Raw genomic sequence first — 20,754 nt, 5'->3', positions numbered from 1 at the left:
CTCTGTAAAATAAATGTGATATTAATGCAGGATATCACATCACCCACTGTGTTTAAAAGTTTAGTTATGTTTACCTATGCAAGTACTGTTGTCATGCCATGGTTTGCATGAAATAAATCGATAAATGAACAATTTTTTTTTTTTTAAAACAGTGAGAAATGAGATTGTACCATTAGTGATGACTGTTACTGTTAACTGTAGCTCAGTTAATCGTCATCAGGCACAGGTGTAGTGTTACACGTGATGCGAGACCATTTTTTTTCCACTAAGACTTTGTCTGGGCAACGTAATGACCCAAACCAGCCTTTTTCTGTTTAGTTTTACACTGAGTTACTTGTTTTGCAAAACTGCATGTGCATCTGCAAAACTGTATATATTGTGTATATGTGTATATTCTGTATATACTGTGTATATATATATATATATATATATATATATATAATATTTTTTTCTTTTCTTAGATATTAATATTTTTTTGTATTTAAATTCTGCAAAGGGGCTACGCACCTAAGATTTTCACTCACTTTCCACCTGTGTAAACGTGATGTGACAATAAACGTGATTTGATTTGATTTGATTTGAAGGTGGATGGTTTCAGTCTTGTGCTGATCTACAGTGCACATGCTGATGACGTAGCACTGCTCAAACTCAGCAATGAGGAAAGCAGAAAGCAGCACTGTGCGCCCAACCTCACAGTGAGTGAAGCACAAAACGCCTATCACCCGAAAGTGCATCTCGAGCGTCTAGAGATTTATTATCGACCACCCCTAATTCTTCAGTGATATGAAGCTGAAGTCACCAGCTTCTTGTTGGAATTTTCCCATTTCTCCTTAAATAGTTTTTGGCTACCATTGAAGGTGGAAAGGGAAATTTAGCTAGCTAGCTACCAAGACGTCAACATACTACTAGCGATGTTTCTGCTTGTTATGAAGAACAGGACCATAATCCATTAAATTGACATTAAGATACAATGGTTATCATATTTTTCTTAATGGAGTAAATACTCACATTTGTGGGTTTCTGTGGTCTCTTGCGCAGTAATCTTGCTGGTTTTTCTGTTTTTTTTTGTTTTTTTTTTCTCATAACACTGCCCCTCCATCTCAACAAAAATCGGGACATCCTACCCCTACATGTGATTGTGCAAACTGAGGGGTAAGGGCTAAGTGGTAGAGGCAAGGGGTAAAATGGGATTGGGCCTAAATCTCTTTTTCATGAAACATGTAGTTGGTGGTGTTCAGTTTATCAAGATGTAATTTATCATGATAATGATATCATACCCTGTTCTCTCTGTTCCTCCAGCCCCCCTCATTTCTGCCCTCGTTTTCCCTCATTCAGTGATATGTGTGAATGCTCAGCTGTGGCTGTTCCTGTAGCTGGATTTGCCTCGTCTCCTCACTGTGCGTCTGGGTGGAGGCACTTCCTCTGGTGCCAGGCAGCCACTTTGATGTTGGCAATCGAGGCTCCTGCTCATTCCTCACTGTGTGTAGCCAGATGAAAAGGCCAGAGAGAGAGAGAGAAAAAAAACATACACTCTCTCTCTTGCTCTTACTCACTCTTTCACTCTTCAGAGTGGTGAGGCGTTGTCACCTTCCATCCTCGTAACCAGTCGCCTAATGACTGCCTGCTTATTTAGAGTGTGCGCTGCGCAGCACTGCCGCTAATAAACCGTGGCAGGTAGTGAGAGAGCATGACCGACTTATTCTCCATCCTCTGGCTCACGCTCATTTCGGCACATGGTGGTGGTGGGATGAGCCCCTTCTGCCTGGGGAGAAGCGCATCCTGCTCACTGCATCTGGAGTCATTTCAGAGGCTGTGAGCAGCCTGGCCTCCGAAAGAGCGCTGAGCTTCTCTCCAGCCCACTAATGGGAGGAGATGTTCATGTTCATGCAGGAACGCCACATGCTGAGACGAAAGGGTGGAAAGTTTCACCTGCATCCTTGAGATTTCCCTCCTGACTTTTAGAAGTGTGAACCGTTGTTGGGATTTCTTTGATAAAAAGAAAGTAGAGGTTTCCTGAACTTTCAACTCTTGAAGGAATATTTTGAGGGGAAAAAAAATCATGTTGCTAATAATGATTAAAAGCTAGTTGGCAACTTTATGCAAATTTGATCGTCAGTTGGTCTCTGCTGGCTTTCCGCTGTTAGCCACTGTAGCAGTTCTCTGTGAACCTATCCCCTCATTAGCCTTATTCATACGTCACAATATTTATTTTTTTCAGACATCTAGTCAGTTGGTACAGATTAAAAGAACTAGTAATGCTATGTTTTAAAAATACTATCAAAAACTGTTAATACAATTGTTTTGTTTTTTTTTTCAGTTTTTGGCACACTGTGTGCACTTAATCCAGTTAAATGGGACTAATTTTGCTGTTTTTGGAATGAAACATGCATTTGGTCAGTGTTCTACAAGCTTATTGTATTGTATTATATTGTATTGTGACAGTTTAACATTATCATCATTATATAACGATATAAATTGTCAGATTGGCCAGCCCTATCTGTCAGATATCTGATCTTACAACTTTAGCACTGTTACCAATATTAGCTACAATAAATTTAATGCTACAAGTTCTCAGTGAATGGGGGCTAAAAGGCTAGAAATGTTAAAGAGCTCATATCCTGCATTTGTATGCCCATATTTTTTCCCTGAGGTCCACTAATGACATTATGTGTTCGTGTACCAAAATTTTCCGACCTCTTTTCTGTTTTAATGGGCTGCCCTGTATTGTGCCTCATTGAAAAAGCTGTATGAGCTTCAGCATGAATGGACAGCATTAAACTGTTGCATGCTGAGCAGGCAGATATGTGACTGCTGTTTTTTGTGACGTCACAAAAAATTAATTTAGAATGAGTCTTTTTATTTTGCAGTTTAGTTTTCATATGTGGACTGTATGCACTGGACGAAGAATGGTACATATATGCGGCTGTGCCGATCCTGTGGGCTGTGTGCTTTGTTTTGCCCCAAGTTTGTTGCAGGTGAAGTTGGGAGTTGGCATGTGGATCTGGTCTCATTTACAAGGGTCTCTGATTAGGACAGTCGGAGCCTGTTTTTTATTTTTATTTTTATTTTTTGCTTTGTCTCTTTCTTCTGCAGGTGAAATTTCAGGCCATCTTGGGGTTAATCCAGCAAGTTGGCTTTGTTGGAGTGGGCTTTAAACACTAGTGGTTAACTCACTGTAGTAGTGCCCTCTTTGTGGCTTGTAAACTGTTTTTAAATAACTTAATATGAAAAATAAAGGCAAGTTTTTGCTACAACTTCTACTCGTCATCTCCCTCAACTGTTTATGAACTGGCTAAAAACTGGACTGTAACAGTGCAAATATTGTGTGGATACTATGGATGCAGCGTCCTTTGAGATTTCTTTGCAGGCCCGTATTTCCAGATGTTTTTATAACTTAAACAGGGTACACACCCAGTTTTTGCTGCATACTTTCTCTTAGATGCTGACTGAAAAATGTACCCTGTTCCCACCCTGTATGTGACATAATAAACAAAAGGACCACAGTATGAATAAAACGAATAGGCCTGGCTTATGATAAACGTCCATTTGTATCCTCTGTGTCTTTTCTATCCTCAGGATGTACGCCCTGCGCAGGGTGCGTGACGCATTCAGGGAGAACCGGAGCGTGGAAGACCCGAAAGCTCTGGAGCAGCTCCTGAATAAAGCCCGCGACAGCCTGGCCATCATCCAGAGACAGGTACCGCTCACCCTTGCAAAACAGAAACACAGCAGCAGCAAAGTACGTGCTGTCATAAAATGCAGCGCAGTATTCTCTCTTCCTCCCCCTTCTCTCTTTTTCTCTCTTTCTGTCTCTCTAAATCCCTCTATCCTCTGAAGAGAGCTTGCCTGGCTGCTGCTGCTGCTCCAGAAGCATATTGATGAGCATCTGGTGGGCTCCCACCTGTCCACTGGCATGAGGGTGGCATCGCCCGCGTGCCACTAATGACCACTGATACCCTGCTGTCTCGTGCTTTGTTCCCATAATTCCATTCAGTGCTTGGGCCTCATCCCCGGGGAAGGTGGCTTTCTGTCGGCTTTTTGTCCTTTATAACCAGCTCAATCAGGGAAATGAATTGGCAAAGAACTTTCTCGCCTCTCTCACTTTTTTGGCCATGTGCTGGCCTATTTCTGAGAGTCCCTGATGAAACTGAATAGTTTGTGCTTGTTGCAGAACATGGAAGACGATTGGCCAATGAAAATGATTAAGACAATAAAGGTGCTGTGCAGGTATGTTTTTCGTTAATCAGGGTACAAACAATGTAATTGTTCCCTCAAATGTACAACAGTAGTTTTAAGGTCTAATTGTGTACTTTAAATAAGTTTTTCCCAGGTGAAAAGTACATATTTCATATATATTCATATATTCATATATTCATAACTTAATGTTTTAAAACAGAACAATAAAATAAAAGCCTGGAGACGAGACGGGGTGTGTGGAGTCAATATAACTTAGAAAATATAATTTCAATGGATTATGGTCCAGTTGTGTTCCCTGACTAAAGGTCCTGAGATGTATCCTTGAGGGTACCACCCCAGTGACAAGAGGGGATCCGCCCCAGTGACAGTTTAACCTTTTTTCTGAGAGTATATGTGTCGGCGCATTATTTACTTCAGCCAAAATGAAACTGTATCCGTTGCTACATCTGTTGTAAAGATGCCTACTTTCCTAATGTAGTGATGCCGCAACAACCTCAAGAGTGAGATTTTTCATTTTAAAAACTAGGAAAACTCGCTTCTGATACATGAAGGCAGGCTGCTGTTTTGTTTTTGTTTTTTTCCTGCTGCCTTGCAAATACAGAAGGAAGCTGCTAGGAAGCCAAATATCACGTCTGCATTTATAAGCCTCTACATTGGTGGCAACACTAGCAGTAGTAGTAGCTTTGTGGCTGTAGAGGTAATTCTTAATGGTTGAATGATATATTTTGTGCAATGCATGCTGGGTATTGTAGTAAGAAACATTGATGGACAAAAGACACAATAAGCACGCAAAATTGTGAATTCTCTCAAACTGGCGAGGCTGAGGGACACAGTGCTGCACTACAGAATATTACACTTGACAAATAACCTATTAAATGCTAATTTAGGCCAGAATGACCTTTAAAAACATTAACATTTAGATTTACATTTATGCATTTGGCAGATGCGCTTATCCAGAGCAACTTAAAATGTAATCATGTGATAGAGGTAGGCGAACGCATCATTAGAGGTCTTGCTGAAGGACTCTCATTGATGTAGAATGTGCGATTCACACAGTCATCATAGTGAGTCAATAATAATGGTCAATATCTTAATCAAATGTTGAAATATTAGTAGTCCGCAGCCTGAATAATAATCCGTCCTGCAGGTGCTTGGTTATGTTGGGTTCAGAGGTTCAGGTTCAAATGCTCTGCCCATGCAGAAACAGAGCATCTGATATTTTTTGCACACCGTGCTGACCACAACTGTTGGGATTATGTCAGCTGCATTTTGATTGGCTATTTGCACGTCTGTGCATATGCACTTCTACACAGCATTTTGTATCATTCAGACAGGAAAAACAGTTTTGTTTTGTGTTCTGCAAACACTAGGGATGGGTATCATTAGGATTTTATCAATATCGATACCAAAGCTGCTGATCAACACTGATACTTATTGATACTCTTATTAATGCTGTTCTCCATAATTTGCAAAAAATAAAGACATGAAAAGATGTGAAAAGATTCAAAGTTCAAACCTAGGCTACCTAGCATTTAGTGATTTATGCTATGCTAGCTATTTTAATCCAGAGATAGAAGCTTGATGACCTTTTACAGGAGGGCGCCCTCGAGTGGCCAATCACGTATCTGCACATAATACAACAATGGAGGAACACACAAAATGACCGCAAAAAGATGCACAGAAAAGCTATTATGACCAGGGATTGTAACAGACATAAAGTGAGCCTTGTAGAGTAAGCTGTATCATATGCTTTTTCACAGTCACCTGATTGGTCATTTGGCATGTCAGTCAAACAGCCTCTTCCTGAGAAGACAAGCGGCTCTTGGCCACATTTTGCATCGAAAAGCATCAGACTCTCTGCTGATAGTCTCACAAGCCAGACTTCTGCCTGTGTTAGTCTTAAAGTGATGCTCCGCCGCAGGCTCTGACTTGTACGGCCCACCTTCCCACAGCAAGTGCTTAATTTGCTAGAAAATTAACAAAGGTCTCAAAAAGTCATGAAATTATCATTGAGTCATTGAAAGGTCTCGTTCGGTGATTGAGGCACTCAGCAAATTACAATTTTGCACATATCAGCTGATCCTGAATTAGAAGCCACCCTTCTGAACCTCAACAAGATGACCCTTGCGTAGGATGTGGTGGACAGCTACTGGAGCGGTCAGTGGCTGAATAGTTTTCAAAACTACTAGTATATTTCTCCCTTTAAGCAAGATTACTCTTCATTGAGGTGTTGTTAAACCTAAGAGTGATGGACTTTGAAATATCCTGAGAAGTGCTTTAATAGCATCAGTGTGAAAGAGTGAGAACTCTTCACAGAAGATGCAATGGAAACACAAAGGAAGTGAAACGGAAAAAATGAAAGGATAGAAAAACCCACAGAAGACTTTACCATAGCAGGAAAACAGACAACGTTTGGTTGCTATACCTGCAGTGTGTCCCTATCCAGCTCTGTCCCTGTGTACAGAAGGAAGGCTTTGATCTCTTTGTCCACAATCAAAGAGCAGCTTCCCAGTGTCTATAGCAGAGCCTGCATTAGTGCTTCAGCATTTTTCTTACTCTCCTTGTTTTAGTGGAGCTAAATGGATGAAAAGGGTCAAAGCAGCCAAAACTACACAGAATCTATACAGAACTGTTTTGAGTGAGGAAGGTAAATAAGTGAAGGGTGGTCTCTGATCTTGGCACAGCACTGTAACTTTAACAAAGTTGGGTTAAAATTATTGTACTTTAGTACCAAACCATACTATACGACAAATTATGACTCCTTTTTTAAATCACTTGTTAACTATAAATAAATAAGTCATGCAGGTTCTGTCCTGCATGTGCGAATGTGTATGTATGTGTCTGAGGGTTGGAGAGTCAGCTCTGTGTCTCTGTGTCTTTATGCACATATGTGAAGACACAAGTCGGCATGACTAAGCATGCTATGAGCGCCAGCGACTGATGTGCTGAGTGTTTTGCGCGTGTTCCTGTCGTCTGTCATGCCGTGTGTGTGTGTGTGTGTGTGTGTGTGTGAGATGGAAGAGAGTTTGCGTGGGCGGCTCTCTCTCCTCTGGTGACAGTGCAGCAGTACAGTTCGCAGTGCCGCTGCGTCTGACTCACGCACATAGTGCGCGGACGTGCTTCACACTGCTGGAGGAAGCAAGACCCCCTGCCTCCCCCTCCATCCACACACACATACACATGCACTCACGTACGCATGGACGTAACGTCCTGCTGTGTGTCGTGACACTGCCAGTGCATATGCCACCGCACACCCACGTTCAGCTTTAGAGGATGGCAAGACTCGTCTCAAGCTCTCCAGAAGGAGCGCGTGGCTGTGGAATTGTGCCGTCACAAGAACTACTGGTGCTCATTTTCCCCTACTTAGACTGTCCGTCAAAAGTTTGTGGAAGCTTGGTAGAAGCCTTTTAAAGTTACAAGGATTACAGGGTTAACATTACACTAGCTGTAGACAGGCAGGTGGTGGGAGGTGGTGGGCCTCCGCTTCGTAGACATATGGAAAGTTTTCGAACCGCAAGGCCACAACTGAAGACATTTGGGTTTGAAATCTATATATGAGACGATAGATCAGAATTTCAGCTTTTATTTGCTGATGTTTACGTCTCGCTGTGTTAAACAACTTGGCATCTTTGTTGGCAGACCACCCAATTTTTAAGTGAACATAGAAACAGAGTACAGGAACAGATAGACTTGAACTAAATTAAAGTAAAAAACATGTAATGTTTGTTAGAATATCCCTTGCTTGCAATAACTGCATCAACGGTGACCCACTGACATCACCAAACTGTTGCATTCTTCTTTTTTAATGCTTTTCCAGGCGTTTACTTCAGCTTCTTTCAGTTGTTTGTTTAGGGGGGCTTCTCCTTCAGTCTCTTCTTCAGGAGGTGAAATGTGGCTCAGTTGGGTTGAGGTCTGGTAATTGACTTTACCTTGACCTTCCATTTTTTGCCTCTGATGAAGTTGGCAGTGTGTTTTGGGTCATTGTCTTGGTGCAGTTAGATTGGATGCATTTCTCTTCTCAAACTTTTGAATTAGCCATCATGAGTTACATCATAAATTATATCATCAATAAAGATTTGTGAGCCTGTTCCAGAAGCAACCATGCAAGCCCAGCCATGATGCTACCTCATGAGCTTGGCTTTTGGATTATGGGCAAATTCTTTCTTTCTCCTCACTTTGAGCTTCCATCACTTTGGTAGAGGTTAATCTTGGTCTCGCAGTCCATAAAACTCTGTTTCAGAGCTTTTGTGGCTCATCTCTGTATTTCTTTGTGAATTCCAATCTGGTTCTTACTTCTAATGAGTGGTTTGGATTTTGTGGTATGGCCTCTGTATTTTTGCTCTCAAAGTCTTCTTTGAACGATGGATTGTGATACTTTCACCCCTGCCCTGTGGAGGTTTTTGGTGATGTCACAGACTGTTGTTTTGGGTTTTTCTCCATAGCTCTCACAATGTTTCTTCATTCACTGCTGTTGTTTTTCTTGGCCAACCTGTTTGGCGTCTGTATGTTAGTACACCAGTGGTTTCTTTTACTTTCAGGACATTCAATATTGTTTTATGTTGTTTTATTGGTTGTGCCCAATGCTTTCGCCCTCCTAGCGCTGGTAGTACCATGTGATGGAGGAGTCCTAACTAGTGGGTGGAATTGGGGATGACTAAATTGGGGAGAAAAGAAAAACAAAAAAACATATATTACTGTGTGAAAACACATTTACACAGTTTAGAAGATGTACTGATGATTTTGGTGTTATTTTAGGGAAGAGAATTAATAGAAAACAAATTTAATCTAATTTAACTTTAAAAAAATGTATTATTGTTATTGGGCATTAATAGGCCATTAGACTAGAGAAAAGTACATTTTCCATACTCTCTGCTTGGGGTTTCAGCTGACTGTGACATGCCTTCTGATGGGGCTGGGCAATATGACAATGTTTATCTTTATTGTGATAAATTACATCACAAAATGTCACAATATGTTTTTCTGTGGACATCATCGGGACTTAAAAGCCCTTCCCAACTGCTTGTTTGATTAAAAAGAGAGTATAATTGGTCCTGTTTAAGTGTATTTAATGCAGCAAAGTATACAAAATATTGAATATAAATAAATGGATTTACAGTTTTTGATGGTATTTTTTCAATGTGGTGCTACTTTGTCTGTTTCTACCTATCAGATGTCAGAAAAAAATCTTGTGACATATTATGTATTGTGAAAACCTCTTGAAGTATCATAGTATTACATTTTTGCCATATTGTTCACACCACCTTCTGAGGAAATTTGACATGTTTTGTTTAGCAAACAATAAAAATGTAGACACTTTTTTTATCCCAGTGGTTCAGATGAGTTGTAAAATTATAAAAATAGTTTTTGGTTTCTTACAGGCATATGTAGCTGAATTGCAGAGTGCCTTTACTATAACAATGGTGGGAAAAACTTGAAGTAAATATTTGTGATAGTATTAATAACAGTCCTGTTTTGGGTATAAAGGCAAAGCTCATGCGTTTCATTCTCTTATTAAATATAAGTACTTTTCATGTGTTTAAACCACGTTTGTGGCAAAGGAATTTCAATATGTACTTTTAACAATAGTTTGGAAAAGAAAACTATAAAATCATAATTTAAACAAAACCTGCTCTTCATATTAAACAAGATACTTTGATGAACATGAAGCTGAGCATTTAAGCTGCATACAGCCAAAGAACAATATTAACAAATGTAAACACATGTTTTGCAAGTATTTTTTCTTACTTCATTATAAAGTAACAGTGTCAATAAAAATATCAAAAGAAGGCAAAGTGCCTTATGAATAGCAGTGAAGCTAAGCTCCCTTACTGCCCCTTGGCTTTGTTGTACATATGGTCACTCGATTTACAGTACATACATGAACACACATGCTCTCTCGTGCTCAAACCCACACAGAAGGGTGTAATAGAAAGAGAAAGAGCAGTATGGGTCACTTTTAATCCAGCTCTTAATGTTACCCCCATGCACAGTCCCATCCTGTGCTCTCATGTGCGTTTCTCCGCTCTGAAACATTTTAAAATTTATGCCACCACCCCCTCTCACTCCAAACAAAACCTGTTCCCATTCGTTTGATATATACCCTTATGCCCTTTTTACTGGGGAGTCCCGAGGATATTAAAGTAAATGTGTGCTATGCAATATTGATGTGCCCCCTATCTCAAAATGCACTTAAGTTAGTGTAACAAGTATAAAAATCTGTGGCTCTGGGTTGCAGTCCATGGCAGAGTGCAGGCATCTCCACAGGAAGCTGACTGTATGCCTCTGTTGCTTCAAATAGAATTTTAATGAGACTCTTAATGGTTTTCACATCAGTTTTTCAATCTGGCTCCCCAATACTTTCAACTAGCCGCTCTGCGCCTTAATTTACTTTTCTTTATGCCACATTTACCAGCACTGACTTAATATTAGCTTTGATTACCAGTTTGCATGATACCATGTTTTCTTTTGCAATAACAATACAATACTGAAACTTTAAATTAGACCATATTCTTTCCTTTCCTCTATGTGAAGCAGCTTTTCATTTTCTGTGGCCAGAAACCAGGACTGGGTTCTGAGTCAGTGACATCTGTATTTACCAGACAGGTAGACGATGCACTGTATGTCCAAAAGTATCCAGGCTACCCTTCTGATTGTTGAATGCAGCCACTTTAAAATGTACCTATTACTGACAGAGATTGTATAATCTCCTTAGAAAAGCATTGCCAATAGAATGGGACGCTCAGGACCAGCTAGAGGGGAATAAGACCCCCCAGCATTTGGCTCTGGAGCAATGGAACTGCATTCTCTGCAGTGATGAAGCTCCATCCAGTACCTTTGAGATGAGTTGGTGTGATTCAGAACTGATCATCCGACATCAGTACCTGACCTCTCACTAATGCTCTTGTGGCTGAATGCAATCAAATCCTTGCAGCAATGTTCCAGCACCTAATATAAAGTCTTCCCAGAAATGTAGAAGCTGTTCCTGCAGCAAAGGGGGGACAAACTCCCTTTTAATACCTTTGATTTCAGAAAAACAGTGTTTTATTCACATATACAGCAGTGTAGACAGATTGGTGGATATATAGGTAAACAGGGAGGTAAAGGTTCTAAATAAGTATCGTAAGTGACATATTTATGCCATTCTAGGCTAGACTGGGACAGAACTGTTCCTGGCTCTGTCGCTGCAGTATTCCCTTGGCCTAAATGGAGAATTGGATTTACATTGCTGTGTAGGATTTGATCACCTGTGGCCGTAACTCACCGCGCCGAAACCACGCGATACGCAGGAGCTGATCTGAGCTTTTGGAACGGAGCCAAGTCAAATTGGTTCAGAGCTTCCCCTCCTCTCCTTTTCTGATTCATATTTATGCAGCGCGCTCTCAGTGAAGTAGTGGCGGTATATTTTCGTAAAGCCAAAATGAGTTTGACTTCATGTGGCAGCTCCTGTAATTCTGGCTGTGGAGAGCTGAAGGAGCATAGCAGCTCGCTTAACAGGGTGCAGCCCCACAGTGGAGGCCCTGTGTGAGTGAGAGGGAGGGAAATAAAGTTTTTATGATGAGGCCATTAGTATGTGGATCTTGATGGCTTATTAAGTGCACTCTACAACCAATAACCAGAACTAGATAACACTTGATCTTAATGATCTATGTTCTGACTCATGAGGCCGATTTTGGAGGCACATTAGCTGTAGTCTTACTCCATTGAGCGGTCTTGTTAAATTCTGGTAAAAAAGGCCTGCAAATAAGATCTCTTTTTGTGAAAATGGCCCCAAAATTTGAGTTTAGTCCCTGTGTGTTTATAAGGAGTCATAAGTAAAATATACTGCAAAATCTGCAGACTTCCGTTTATTTGCTAACATTGATGTAGCCAGTTCTGCGTGGAGGAGATGGAGGATTTTTTAAATCTATGATCCAGTACATGTCTGAGATGCATTCAGATTAGTAGTATTGACAAACTGAGATTGCCATCGTGTTGCTGCCTCAGTGCCTCATTGCTTACTATCAACCTTTTACACACGTCAAAGTTTTTTCACATTAACCACAATACCTTTCAAACCACACACTATATGTGATTGAGTTGATGTTTTCTGCACTTTGTCTTGTTTGTGCACTGCTATCTGTCTGTCTGTCTATCTGTCTACATTCCTGGGCAAAATGGGCTAAGCCCAAAATGGCAATACATGAAGATTTAATAGTCTTAACAGCACATCATTAAACAAATACATGAAGTAACTTGCTATGGGCTTTTCCCTTTGATTTCTTTAAATGTTGAAGTTTTGTGTGTAAATTTGCACACAACCTTTTAGAGAAGTCAGTATTTTTCCACTCAGCACTGAAGGCTTCAAACAGTTGAAAAGGTTAGTTTATGTTTAATCTGAGACCAGATATTCTCTTTAGGGATTCAATCTTGACTCTGACCAGCCCAAAACCATCAGTGAAAGCCATTATATTTTGGGTGTTTTTTTTTGTTTGTTTGTTTGTTTGTTTGTTTTTTGCCCAGGAGTATATCTAGATATCTGTCTATGTATTAGTAAGACACACGCAGCCCATGATTCAATTCAATACAATATCCAGCATCCATTTCAGGCCAGTACCAGTAAGAAAATGCTGGTTCAGATATCTGAAGAAAAAAAGTACAAATACAGTCAGATTCAGAGTTTAGTATCTTGTCGGTACTGGTAGTTAAAGCTAATATTGAGTCAGCGCTGGTAAATATTGTATAATGAGAAATAATAATTTAAGGTGCAGAGTGATCAGATGGAAATAAACTGATATGAAATCCTTTCTATTTGGAGCGACAGAGGCAGGAGGCCTCCTTCTTGTTTGTCTGTCTGACAAGAAACAATTGTCCTTTCATTGTTTACATTTGTATGATTGTTTATGTCCGTGTTGGTATCTCCACTGGCCTGATCCACACACACACTTACTTTGCAGGAGTGTAACGATCCACAGAAGTCGGAATTCAATTCGATACGCTACGTTAGTGTCTCTATTTAATACATACAATACAGCAAAAATAAAGTGTGTTGAAAATGGGTCTTATGCTAATATATTAATGTTTCAATTTCATTTTATTTGAGGGTACATGCGAGGGTGCTGTGATACAGGCTGATGCGGTACGTTACGTTGTATCGTTACATCCCTATTACTTTGATCCTTGGCTGCTGAATGTAAAGGAGACGTCTCTTCTGTTTGTCTCAGCTTTAGGTAAAGTGTTTTGTTGCTAGATGCAGTTTGCATATGAATTCTTTGCTCTGAGTGAACTCTTAAAGCTTCTCCCACGGGACCACAGCTCACACTCTTCAGCAGCGTGTTGGGGTTTGAGCTGATGTGTGCAGGTTTTGGTGAGCAGCAGGTTTTGTCAGTTATGTTGTTCTTTCTTTTAGGGTCTGTAGTCTTAAAGGTATGAGGATAGATTTTTTTTTCAAGTAATTTAATTTCGTTTTTTTATTTTTATTTATTTATTTCTCAGTCTCTCTGAATCTTCTTATCTCTCTGTGCTATTCAAACACATTTTACTGTAAGGTTTGAAAACTTCAAGGCAAAATCGCTCTGTGAGTGCTGCTGTGAGAGCCCAGCTTGATGGGAAAAGTCGAAAGTGTGTGTTTGGCTGTGTCTCCTGTGAGAAATCCTTTCTATACATGTAGGGAGTTTTAAGAATTAAAGCTGAGCTGATGGTAATGGAAGAACATGAAAAACACATTTTTATTTCTCTAATAAAGGTCTTTAATATTGTGTAAAGCCCACTCCCAGCAGCATCATAAGTATCATAAAAATTCATGTTCTGCTACAAAACCAAGGTGTCAAAGTTAACACATTAATAACATGTTAACACAAAAAATATTTATATTGTTGTGTTGCTGGTAATGCATTTTCCTTGTTTGACCTATACAACCTTACGTAGTAGTGCAGGTTGAAGCCCAGCTGGTTGTATGCTGCTATGATAGAATCCACAATTTTAGCCCTTTCATTCAAATTCAGCTTATAAATGGCTTTCAAAGCACCTTCAACAAACCATGCTGGACAGTGCTCGCAGCAAACCTATGCATAAATCAGCAAGCAGCAAAATAAAGGCAACAGCAGAGAGAAAAGCTCCAGTTTGCCTCAAGTGCCTCCACTATAACAAGAATCCATGAGCAGTATGAACGAGAGTGAGAGGCTACAGTCACACCCATTGACTGTATATGTGAATGGTATTCTTAGGTGGGAATTCTGAAAGTGCCTGCTGCTGATTTACACTGCTTCAACATTTCAGGGTCAAAGGTCCAATAGAAATGGTCCAAAAATTACTTTGAATAAAATCTTGTTACATTAACTTACATTGAAGTTGAAGTTCTGCTCTGCAATGGACTGGCGGCCTGTCCACAGTATTTCCTGCCTTCCACCCAATCACCGCTGGGATAGGCTCCAGCTCCCTCTGCGACCTAGAAGGATAAGCGGTCTAGAAAATGTGTGTGTGTGTGTGTGTGTGTGTGTGTGTGTGTGTGTGTGTGTGTGTGTGAGAAAGTTTTTTCCTCTTTCCTTTTTTTCTGTAAAGTTACCTTAGTATGTATCCTTAGCATAAATCTATGCATGTGTCCTTTACAGCCATAGGAGTCCTGTCTGGCATCTGAGGCCTTGAATAAGAATACTGACATAGACTGAATGACAGTCCATGACCACGACTGCCATTCCACTAGTTTATACTGTTTGAAATAACGTATTGATCTGATTTAGCTCTACAGTTCTCTGCTCTGTATTATCTGCTGCCAAGCAATCGATCCCCCATAACTGCAGCTAAAGGTACTTCATGTCAAGACCTTGCAGCTCGTCCTTTGTAACAGAGATGAAATCTGAATTAAATGGCTTGTAGACAACACAAGCTTTCCAGCACGTCTTGCACCTCACAACTCTCAACAGACAAGTACAACTGCCTGTAGATGTGTATTATGAGTAAGTGTGTTGTTCAGTCCAGTGCTACTTGTTAGCACAGCAGGATCTCTGATCTGGGTAAAAGGAAACCTGTACAGGATTGAACATTCAATGATGTTTTTAATTGGTGATGTTTTTGGTAGTTTGACGTGTTAATTTTGATAACTGATGCCTGTTTAACAGATTTTAAAAACAGTTATCAACCATCTCAAACTGAAAATGAATAATGTCCGTTGTCTTTTTACTGGTCCTTGCATGGTCCTACAGTAATTCTGTGATGTTGATTTCACACTGTCATGTAATAACATGACACTAGACCATTAGTCTTTGTCAGTAGTCTGTTGTACAGACTTTGTATGTGAGAGTGTTGTATTTTAAACTGATTATCCAGTTGTACGTATTACAGCTGGTTAAAGTGTGTAACGCTGTGAAAGGACAAGCTGCCAAACGTTCAGTAGTTTTTTTTGAAGTAGCCTGTTAAATACTTCTAATTAACAGAAACTGATGGGGCTTAGAATATTCCAGTGACTAATGAAGAGATTTGGTGATGTTGGTAAGGGTGACATTAGCTCATTCAGAAAAATCACTCACAGTGAGAACTGCATGTCTTCAGGGAGTAGTTTGATTTATCCAGACACCAGCATGGAGGCTAAAGCTGCTGTTTACTGGCCGTTCTGCTGCTTCAGAAAGAACACAAGCATGTTTTCTTTTCCAGTTGTTAAAAGTAAGGTTGAGCTTTTGTGGAAAAAGCATTTAAAAGCTCCCAGACTTCACTTTTATCATAATAATCACTTTGAAAATGTTTAAAAAATGATTTTTTATTGATGATGAATCAGTAATAAACAGTCTCTGGTATGCCAGGTTCATTTGATTGGTTCAGTAAAGCTCAGTTCCTGTTCTTTAAGGGTTTCTGATTTTGACATATAGATAAACTTTGTGTTTACCAAAGGATTTATGGTAAAACTGATCCACACAACTAGTTGTGCACTTGGGAATGATTTACCAGCATACGAATGCCTGTTGGAATCCCTCTCTTGTTACGTGACTGGCTGAAAACCAGTGATCCATGTGCCTTTAGAAGAAAAGCAGATTCCAAAGGGGTGGTAATTTCAACCCAAGCAGTGTTGTATTGAATTTGAGGTTACTGCGTCCAAGACCTTAGCAAACTTTGGCCAATGAGATTGTATTTGGATTTTAAATTGCATGATTGATATAAATTATTTCCCTGTACTTGTATGTCACAGATACGTGACTATTTTAACATATGAGCTTAATGGCTACATAGGAGGCATGTTCTGTTCATATTTACGTCAATATTCTGCAAAAGTGAGTCTATAAAATAAGCCGTACACCTTTGTTTTTCTAGGGTTTAGTCACACTATGTCTCATTTATTTGTATTAGTTTAAATCAGCAGTCTGGCGTCATCACATGGCACGCTGTCAGCCCATGAGCAGTCTCTTTCTAAGACAGAGGAAGGATGGTGAGCGTATAAGGCTTAAGATTTACTGCCATCACCCCAAAAATAGCCTCCTCGATCCTGTGACAAATGTTTTTGCAAACAGCCGAACAGCTCTGTGAACTGTTATTTCCAGCTTAATTGCATCTTCCCAATGAAAGCGGAATAGGCCGGGTGCATTAGCGTGACAGTGGGAGGTAAAGTGGGTTGAAGATTACTAAAGGAAGAAGCAATGACAGAGAAATTACTCATTTGTCTGATCTGGCCAAATAGATGACGGTGGAGGAAGCGTGTCAGAGCTTGATGCCGGTCGAACGATGACCTGTTTGCAGTCTCATCAGATGCTGTTTCAGAAGGCTGGCATAGGCCGTCTGTTTAAGTTTGGAGAGAATGTGTTGGTGGACTGGTGTCTTGTGTTGCCGGCTTGAGAACCAGCCAAGAATGGCAGCTTTAATATACACAAACCAGATACGTGGGAGCTAAATCTGGGCGCTAACCTTTACTGACGGGCACTTCAGATTGGGCCTAGGTAAGAGAATTAATAAAGCTACAATAGGCTCGGACGATTTGGTATTATTGTCAATTTAAAAGCAGTATTATTTTTTGTGTATTTGAAACAGTGGCCAGAAACTTGGCAACGTAACTGCTCGCGGGTGTTTAATGGTGTGAAAGAAGTGGCCTATGAGTCAGAATCACATACAACCAACCATTATTGGAGTGTTTAATGTGAGAGGTTGGGATGAAAGCAGTGCATAATGATGGCAAGCACTGTTTTTCCCCCCTGGCTGGGTGGTTGGCCTCCAAGTTGCCTTGAAAACATGGTGTCATATAGGCATGTGCAGGCTTAAAAAGCAAATGGTAGGTTTTCAGTTAGTGGAGTTTCTTTCTTAGACAGTCTGTGCTCAACATGTTTGACCATCAACGATGCTGTGTGGACAAATTATAAACTGTGGATTTTTGAGGAATCCAATTTAGGCCTGTAGACACATTTTACTTTTTCTATATGAATGAAAATGTTTGGTATGGTATTTAGCCTATCAGCAATTTCTAAAAATTAGATTTCTAAAAATATCCATCTTCAATGTAAATTGTTGTGGAATGTAATTTCTATTAGGAATTAAACTTGTAGTACAACAAGCTCCAGGGCATGGCATGTTTATTATGGAGGTTTAATAATGGCTGTCCCCCCCGATTCTAGGAGTGGGTGGGTCATATTTGACTCCTTGTAGCTGATGTTCGGGCCTGACTGGAGTCATTACTTGTACTCTCAGGGAACCACAAGTCATTTAGTTCATCCACAATTACAGCTCTCAATTACCAGTTCCAGGTCAAGCATGCTAGCGGCAAATCAAAATGTCATGATGGTGGGTTTTACAAATAGGGCTAGAGAGAAAGACTGTGAGGAGCAGCACGGACAAAGATCATTGTCAGAAATATGTGTAGAATATTCTGACTTTGGTGAAATGTTTGTATTGTTTCCTGCTGCTGCTGTGATCATCAGTCTCAGTCAGTTATGTATTGGATTTTGACACTTGGTATATTGCTTTGGGCCCATTTGAAACAGGCTCTAAAGACCTGGAGGTGTATCTACAATACAAGTACACTCTACCAAACCAGCAAGGACCTGCCAAAACTCTTTTGTGTCTTCATTATTGTTTTACAAAAGTCAAGGTTATGACACATCCAGAAAACTACATTAGTATCAGAAAATTAAAATTTGCTAATCATTTACTGAACACCTAATATTTCTTGCATTGAACACAGAAACAATATTCACAGTAAAACATCAAAGATCAAAGGTCCCGTATCATGAAAAACCAAATTTCCCTCACTTTCTCAAAGTAAAGAAGTTTATGCAGAAACATCCTGTTTTAGTTTTAGTAATTGTATCCACCTTTTCAGGATTCAGCAGCTTCACACTGAAGTTATATGGAATGTGTCAGTTCAGACTTCAAATGAATTATGGACTGGAAACACATGGTTTCTTTCAACATATGGGAAGATAAAGTGGGTATATTTACTGTGGACTGAAGACTAATCAAAAAGCTTTATTAACATGGTCACAGAATGTAAATAAGACAGTGAGTGGTCTAGATTTTGGAGCATGCTTATTGACTCAAGATGCAGACTGAATTCTTTAGTACTGTAGTTTCTGTGACGGAGTACAGAGTACTGAAATTTGAGTGACAGAGAACCAGATGTACGCATCAACCCAGGCACAGCACAAAACATGCCCTGATGTGCCTTACCTGCAGTATGTGCCCACAGTGTGCCTGAATTTAAGCTTATCACATAAACTGTGCAAAGCCCTGCCTACCGACTGCTTGCTCGTTAGCACGCAGGGCTTACAGTGAAATAACAGAGCCGTTAACAAGCTCAACACAAAACAGAAAATTAAAGTTAAACGATGAGGCGCATCACGTCCTGATCTGGTCCCGAGAGTTTAAATAGCGTTATTCTGATGGTAAACTTTGTTTCAGCATGTTTCAAAGCTCATGCCTCCGCCTAACCACTGTGTCTGCTACCATTGTTTACTATTATCATCATACCATTATTAAGGAAGCCTCTCAACAACTCATCTTTTGAGATGGATGTTATGGTGCACCGCATTGATCCAGCAAGGGAACTTTGTTGTTTTGCTGCCCTGTCTGGGAGCAGCCCAGTGTCACCAGCTGAGCAATACCATCTGGGGTGGTAGGGGATTAAGTGCCTTGACTAAGGGCACCAAGAGGAATACCCAGTCAGTCTAGGGATTTGAACCCACAACCTTCCGGTTGCTAGTTCATTTCTCTTACCATATCAAAGAGTAGTGCATTATGCATTTTAACAGGCGCCCGGCCCATAAACAGGCAGAATGCATCCAATCTCAGCCTGAAACTGGTGCTGAAGTCTTAGTACATCAGGCCCAGATCTTTTCGATACTTGATGGTGTTGAAGTAGTTTGGTAGGTACCGAGAAAGTATTAAATGTTTATACCCAGTCTTAGGTTGGAGTATTTATAAGCCTCATAGTTATCGGCACTGTCTCTGGTTTCTGTTCCGTCCTGACAGGGAGGTTATTTAGAGGATGAGGTTTGGCTCTCTTGTTGCCTGAGAGGTTTCTGTTTAAGCAGCCAGTATAAACTAAATGTTTAATACAGCTGTTTAAAATGATGAGGCCGAGTAAAGTGAGGTGGCAGGTGTTTTTTCTCTTCTAGAGGAAACACCTCTTGCATCTTCTCCTTCTGGGACCGGAGCCATGTCCCTCTGCGCCTCTTGCGTTTTTTCCTCTCTTCTTTCTAGTTCACAAAGGCGAGTGGCAGAACCAGAGGCCATGTTGAGGTGAGGCTGAAGCCACTAATTGCTGTTGCTGAATCATGCTGAATCGCCCTGTCCGTGGTGCTGAATTTTAAAATTCTCTCTGCTGGCCTATATGAATGCAGAACACACGCTTTTTACTGCCACAGGCCACTTATTTGAAGCATTTAGCTCCTTAAGCCGGCTGCTTACCTTTCTTCATCTTGCATTGTTCGTTTCTTCCTTACTCATGAGACATGGAAATGTGTAGTGCTGTGGCAGGTGAAAATAAGGTGCTGAATTATGTATCTGTTACTGATCCAGGGCCGTGAACCAGCAGCTCCTGCAGTAGCTTTTGCTTTATTCTTTTTATAGAGACTGTCAACGTGCAATGTCTCCCATAGGACTTAAAGAAAAAACTGTAGTGGGTGGACTCTGAATCCTCTGGAGAGATCTGGGAGCAAAATTTGACAGTTTCAACATCTAAATGCACATTGAGGTAGTACTGAAATTTCGTCTACCTGTATACCAGTATTGGTATTTCACAATAATGCAGTTTTTTAGCTTTGGCGGTATTAATAAATGACAAAACCCTCGGATAATTCAAGTGTGTATAATTTGCTAATTGCTTCAGATTGTTTGAAAGAACAATTTCAAATCCAGTAACAAAAATAATCTCCTCGTTTTCTTTTTGTAGTTAAATACAGTCATATGCAGTAGTTTGAACATCCCTGGTAAAATTTCATATTTAGTTGATTTTCTAAGTGAAAGTTGGTTAGCATATAGTTTAAATATGGCTTTAATCACAGGGAACAATTATTTATTTGCTGAGTTTAACTTATTGGAAAAAAGTTAAATGAGCCATAACTTTGCTTTATTTTGTGTGTTTTTTTTTCTCTCTCTCCCCCAGTGTAT

General features: G+C 40.1%; 1 protein-coding gene across 1 annotated transcript in view; it reads left to right on the top strand.

The window, feature by feature from the left end:
• The window catches only part of LOC118816105 (LYR motif-containing protein 4B), a 74,261-nt gene that overhangs the window by 19,113 nt on the left and 34,394 nt on the right, over positions 1 to 20,754 (top strand). The window contains exon 2 of the mRNA XM_036582618.1: positions 3,577 to 3,697. Coding sequence (XP_036438511.1) covers positions 3,577 to 3,697 — 121 coding nt within the window. The remainder of the gene's footprint in view (positions 1 to 3,576; positions 3,698 to 20,754) is intronic.

This window comes from Colossoma macropomum, unplaced genomic scaffold (genome assembly GCF_904425465.1).
Source record: "Colossoma macropomum unplaced genomic scaffold, Colossoma_macropomum, whole genome shotgun sequence".
Taxonomy (NCBI): domain Eukaryota; kingdom Metazoa; phylum Chordata; class Actinopteri; order Characiformes; family Serrasalmidae; genus Colossoma; species Colossoma macropomum.
This window is presented reverse-complemented; position numbering and strand designations above follow the sequence as displayed.